The sequence below is a fragment of the Saccoglossus kowalevskii genome, chromosome 8 (assembly GCF_978046115.1).
Source record: "Saccoglossus kowalevskii chromosome 8, keSacKowa6.1, whole genome shotgun sequence".
NCBI lineage: Eukaryota > Metazoa > Hemichordata > Enteropneusta > Harrimaniidae > Saccoglossus > Saccoglossus kowalevskii.
The window spans coordinates 23649678-23655230 of record NC_140648.1 but is presented as its reverse complement, the minus strand read 5'-3'; the positions used below and the strand labels follow the sequence as shown (position 1 = coordinate 23655230).

At 34.8% G+C, this 5553-nt stretch overlaps 1 protein-coding gene across 1 annotated transcript in view; it reads right to left on the bottom strand.

Moving 5' to 3' along the window:
- Window positions 1-1265: 1265 nt before the first annotated feature.
- Window positions 1266-5553, bottom strand: part of LOC100372066 (aconitate hydratase, mitochondrial) — a 33381-nt gene continuing 29093 nt past the window's right edge. The window contains exons 18-22 of the mRNA NM_001184930.1: window positions 4930-5027; window positions 4398-4491; window positions 3903-4035; window positions 2893-3014; window positions 1266-1994 (exon numbers count right to left, since the gene is read on the bottom strand). Coding sequence (NP_001171859.1) covers window positions 1854-1994; window positions 2893-3014; window positions 3903-4035; window positions 4398-4491; window positions 4930-5027 — 588 coding nt within the window. The 3' untranslated portion in view covers window positions 1266-1853. The remainder of the gene's footprint in view (window positions 1995-2892; window positions 3015-3902; window positions 4036-4397; window positions 4492-4929; window positions 5028-5553) is intronic.

Sequence of the window (5553 nt, the reverse complement as noted above, 5' to 3'; positions counted from 1 at the left end):
TTCCTAGAGCCATTCTTGTACATGGGCATATTTTGCGGTAATGTTATGCATACATGAGGATATGTCAGTTTTAGTGTAGTAACTTTGAAACTAAAATGGAGACCATTTATGCATGACAGGAAATAAGCAAAATGTTTCAATTATCACTCCCAATAAAGAACGTTGAGCATGCTATAAAGTGATTGCACCACATGCAGGGTTGATTCTTTAAGACAAATACGACAAAGAGTCAGTGAAACATCTTAAATGTGAATGGCCGCAACAAGACTTTTCACATTGCATCTGTGTTGAAGAAAATGAATGAAACAGTATGGAGTCCATGCAAAGCTACTTACTCTGCCCTAACAGGCTGACCAATGAGCAATTTGTTTTCTTCAACTCCTCAAATTCTGCCTAGTGTGTATTCTTAAAGTGGAAGGGGTCATCACTTGACCATGCACACACAGAAATCAAGTTCTAAGCGATAACTCACACTGAAAAAGGCATGGGTAGATGCTAGTTTGTAAACAATTGTTGTCTGTGCAGGTGATGACTCCCCCCCTGCAATATTTGAGAGGCAAGTCTTGTGGCTGTCATTTGAGTCTAAAGTATATTGACTAGCATACTGTACGTCTTCATAGTTTAAAACAATTGCTCCTTTTCATCACGCTCGCGAGTTATTCTCTGCTCTATGTGGCTATTGCCCATTCAATTTATACTATAGTAGGCCACATCTCTCCCAAGATCTATGTTGCTAATCTATTTCACTGCTCATTAGAGCTGGATGATGTACAAACTGTACATGCATCTATCGCATGATAAGCTCAAGTGTGAAACCGATCAGAGAAATCACCAACTGAGTTTACATGTTTCAGTGAATGTTTTCAAAATAAACTCTAAAATACACAATTTCTAGTCTGCAATTGTCACAAACCGATCAATGACATTTAGCATGCATATCAGTAATATTTCAGACTAAATATCACTGATGAATAAATTTATTTGAAGGGGGTGCCATACTATTTTTAATAATTCATCAATGACTTTAGGTGGCACTCAAATGCTAGTGTCAACTCCATTGTTTTCAAAAGTACTGTATCCCGAACCGCGTGTCAAGGTGATTTTTTTTATTTCAGACAAGTCTTGTAGGCGATTAAAGTACAGTGGCTGTCATACAGTGCACAAATAATGCATTTCATTGCATGGGACCCACATCCTTGAATAACATCTCGATTGATACCAAAATAAAACATTTGGGTATAATTTATCACGCCAAAGAAACATTGTAATATTAAATACAGTTGATTTTATTTGGTAAAGGATGGATGTTATGAAACAAACATGACAGCTTTAATTAAAGCAACTTCAATTTTAAAATTTGTACAGATAAGGAAAAAATAAAACATTCCAAACATTGTTATGCATTTCAAGTAAATAAAGCTAAAGTAGCATCAGTGCTTGGATTGGAGGACATTGATGATACGGCAGAGTGCATTCAAATGGAGGATAACTGGTGCACAATTCAGGCGTATCTCACTGGGACCAGATGGCGAACCAGAGAAGAGGACCCCTACCCGTACGGTCTCCGAACAATGAACGGATGAACATACAATAAATTCAGGAGAAACAATTGATACTGTCAAAAGGGTGATCAAAAAAGAGATCCATTGTAAGAAAATATAGAAATTATGACATTTACAGGGCAGAGCTAATGACTGCAAAAACTTGAAAAATAGATTCACACTAAAACATAAGAAATCTTGAAATACAAGGTATTATTAGTCAGTATGATTCAGCACCAAATTATACTGAAATTATTGTTCCCTTCATGCTAACACTTCATACAGAAAACTTAAAATGCTTCACAATTGTAACTATTGATTTTTTATTTTCTTTGCCATTTTATTCAAAGCGCTACCAGCTATGAACCATCGGATCTGCGTTTCGTTCATTGTGTGATTTAATTTTATGTGTCTTGTTTTGCCATTCTTGTGTTTTACAACACAGTCTACATCCTGCAAGATAGAAAATAATTACATAATGGTTAACACCAATATTTGCTCAAATCAACTGTGTTAAGTGTCAATACAGAAGAGCAGGAGTGTATAATCAGGTTACATTTGTATATACAGAAGATTAAAGTTGCATTCTCAGAGCATCCACCCTTTATTAGGAGGGTATTATGTGAAATATTTGAAGGTCTGAATGAGGATTTAACCTAATTTTGAATTGCAGAAACAGAAACAAATTATTGTCAATCAACAAGTGGTCAAGTACTATTCAAAATGGACACACAGTCTAATAATAGCTAGTTTTCAACATGCCGAAAAGCATATATTTCAGATAATAGTACCCATATGAATGATCTCAAAGTGCATATTTAGATCATCAAATATTTCACATAATATTCCCAAGACCCCAATACAGCTATATGAATAATCTCAGAGTGCATATTCAGATCATCAAATATTTCACATAATAATCCCAAGACCCCAATACAGCTATAGCAATGATGTCAGAGTGCATATACAGACCATCAAATATTTCACATAATAATCCCAAGACCCCAATACAGCTATATGAATGATCTCAGAGTGCGTATTCAGATCATCAAATATTTCACATAATAGTCCCAAGATCCCAATAAAGCTATATGAATGATCTCAGAGTGCATATTCAGATCATCAAATATTTCACATAATAGTCCCAAGATCCCAATAAAGCTATATGAATGATCTCAGAGTGCATATTTAGATCATCAAATATTTCACATAATAATCCCAAGACCCCAATACAGCTATATGAATGATCTCAGAGTGCATATTCAGATCATCAAATATTTCACATAATAATCCCAAGACCCCAATACAGCTATATCACTGCTCTCAAAAGTAAATGTTTAATTGTTCTTACCACTCCTGGTGCAAGATTTTTCAAATTAATTATTGATATTTTATCGTCTGGCTGGATGTGTTCATAATCATAAGGATCATCAAACGTCAACGGCAACATTCCTTGCTTCTTTAAGTTAGTTTCTGTTGAACAAATTCATAACATTTGTATTATAGGTGCAAGATAATTGACCAGATGTGTGACGTACGAGTGAACTTTAAACTTGATTTGTCCAGGCATGTATGAGATATTTCACCATGGAACTGTATTCTTTAAAACAAAAATGGCGCCAGTCTGCCATTTTGAACCCGATCCCCAAAACTAAAATTACATGCACCATATTATGGTCAGTGTCTGTAACCAAGTTTTTGAACAAAATATGTTCACATATCTATCAGTGGACCTTTTAGTTTAGTTGGGCTGTATGACAACTAAACATGCATGTGTGTTTTCAATGTGCCACGTTTTAAATTAGTTCAAGTATTCGTAAATCCACAATATATTACATATGTAAAAGAATATCAGCACCATAACTGTCTGTGTACTAAGTTTTGACAATGTGCATTGACTAAATTTGTAAACAAATTTAGCTGCCTTGGATTATTTCCAAACAGGTTCAATGGCTGTGAACTTCCTTAGAGACGATAAACGAGTGGCTAAAATCAACATTTGTCATCTTTTATTAAAGCAAAATTCACATAATTTTGTCAAGATTTGAAGGAGGAACCCTGATGGTAATACAATAACAGCCACTGAAAGAAGTAAGATACTGTAGAATACTTTATTTTTGCTTGGAATTTATTTTCGCTGAAGGTGAGATTCCGTGAAAATAAAATCCAGCGTATATACTTTTTTTCTTGTATTTCACATTAAACTCATAAAAAATCATTGAAAATAAATTCCATACAAAACGCCCAAAAGGCCTTTTCCACGAAAATTAATTCCAGTGAAAATATAGTATTCCACAATACCAAGTCATTTTGGGGTGTTATTTGTTCTGTGTGGCTGTGAATGTGTTTTAAGGTACTCACCGTGTATACGGGCAAAACTCTTGACAATGATGGCCCTACCACCAAGATGTCTTGGTTCCAGTGCAGCATGTTCGCGACTACTGCCTTCACCATAATTTTCATCACCAATGACAACCCAAGGTATGTTGTTGGCCTGTCCAAAATAATCAATTACATCAGTGAGTTATTTGATGTACTACTTTGACAGAGGTTCATTTGGAAGGTGGTCATCGCAATATGCATGTACGGTACATGTACGAGATGTGGGTACCATACAAACAAATATGATGACTTTAATTGCTGTGCATATCAACATTGAAGTACAAAAAAGAAAAAAATCATTTACATTCAAATAAGGAATTCTTAAGATGACTGGATTGCGTTAAAGTCAGTATTTAATGCACATTGCGAACAGATCAAATTGTACTTTTCTTAAAACAGCATAAAAGGGTCTAAATCTCCCTGCTCTAAATAGCTTTTGAGTTGACAACACACATTTGTGGGATAAATACCTACTTTGTAATACCTAGCAGTGTCTGGCACACTTCCATATTCGCCCGTCACTAAGTTCTTCACTTTATTCACTTCACCATTTTCAGCATTGACAGCACTGAAGAAAACAAATTAACTACTCAGTTTGTACACATGTTGAAATGAATAAGCTATCAAAAATGAATAGAGCAACAAGTTGCAGGCTTTAACACAAAACATTAAGACTGATCTATGAAAGAAGTTTGAGGCTGAAACATTTTTGTTGCGAGTTGTCTTATAGAGGCTTTCGCGATCTCTGGTCCATATGGTACCATGTATGCAATATCACTGGTATCCTTATGTATGCTGTAGCTCATGCAGCGGTGAAACAGCCATGAAAAACGGGAGCAAATTGACAACTTAAAAAACAATTTGTCTTCCAACTGCAAAACTGACAAAGGCACAGACTCAAAAGAACAATCATAAACCGAACAACTCAACAGTTGCACAGTAAATTAATCATGAATATGACTGACAAGATAACATGTTTAGAAATAAACACTTAAGGAAAACTTACCCAATAAATAAATTGTTTGAAATGTTATCAAGGTGACCACGGAATTTAAGCCAGGGTCCAGCAGCACTGATGTGATCTGTTGTACATTTTCCTTTAGTCTGCAAGAAACAATTTGGTATTTTTAGGTGTGTCACTTTTACAAGGAAACAATGCACTTTCAATGGCAAAGCCAGTTACACATTTTCATTAACACCATTGTGTTCACATAGAATATACTTTCTGTTCATGTAAAGCCAGTTACACATTTTCATTAACACCATTGTGTTCACATAGAATATACTTTCTGTTCATGTAAAGCCAGTTACACATTTTCATTAACACCATTGTGTTCACATAGAATATACTTTCTGTTCATGTAAAGCCAGTTACACATTTTCATTAACACCATTGTGTTCACATAGAATATACTTTCTGTTCATGTAAAGCCAGTTACACATTTTCATTAACACCATTGTGTTCACATAGAATATACTTTCTGTTCATGTAAAGCCAGTTACACATTTTCATTAACACCATTGTGTTCACATAGAATATACTTTCTGTTCATGTAAAGCCAGTTACACATTTTCATTAACACCATTGTGTTCACATAGAATATACTTTCTGTTCATGTAAAGCCAGTTA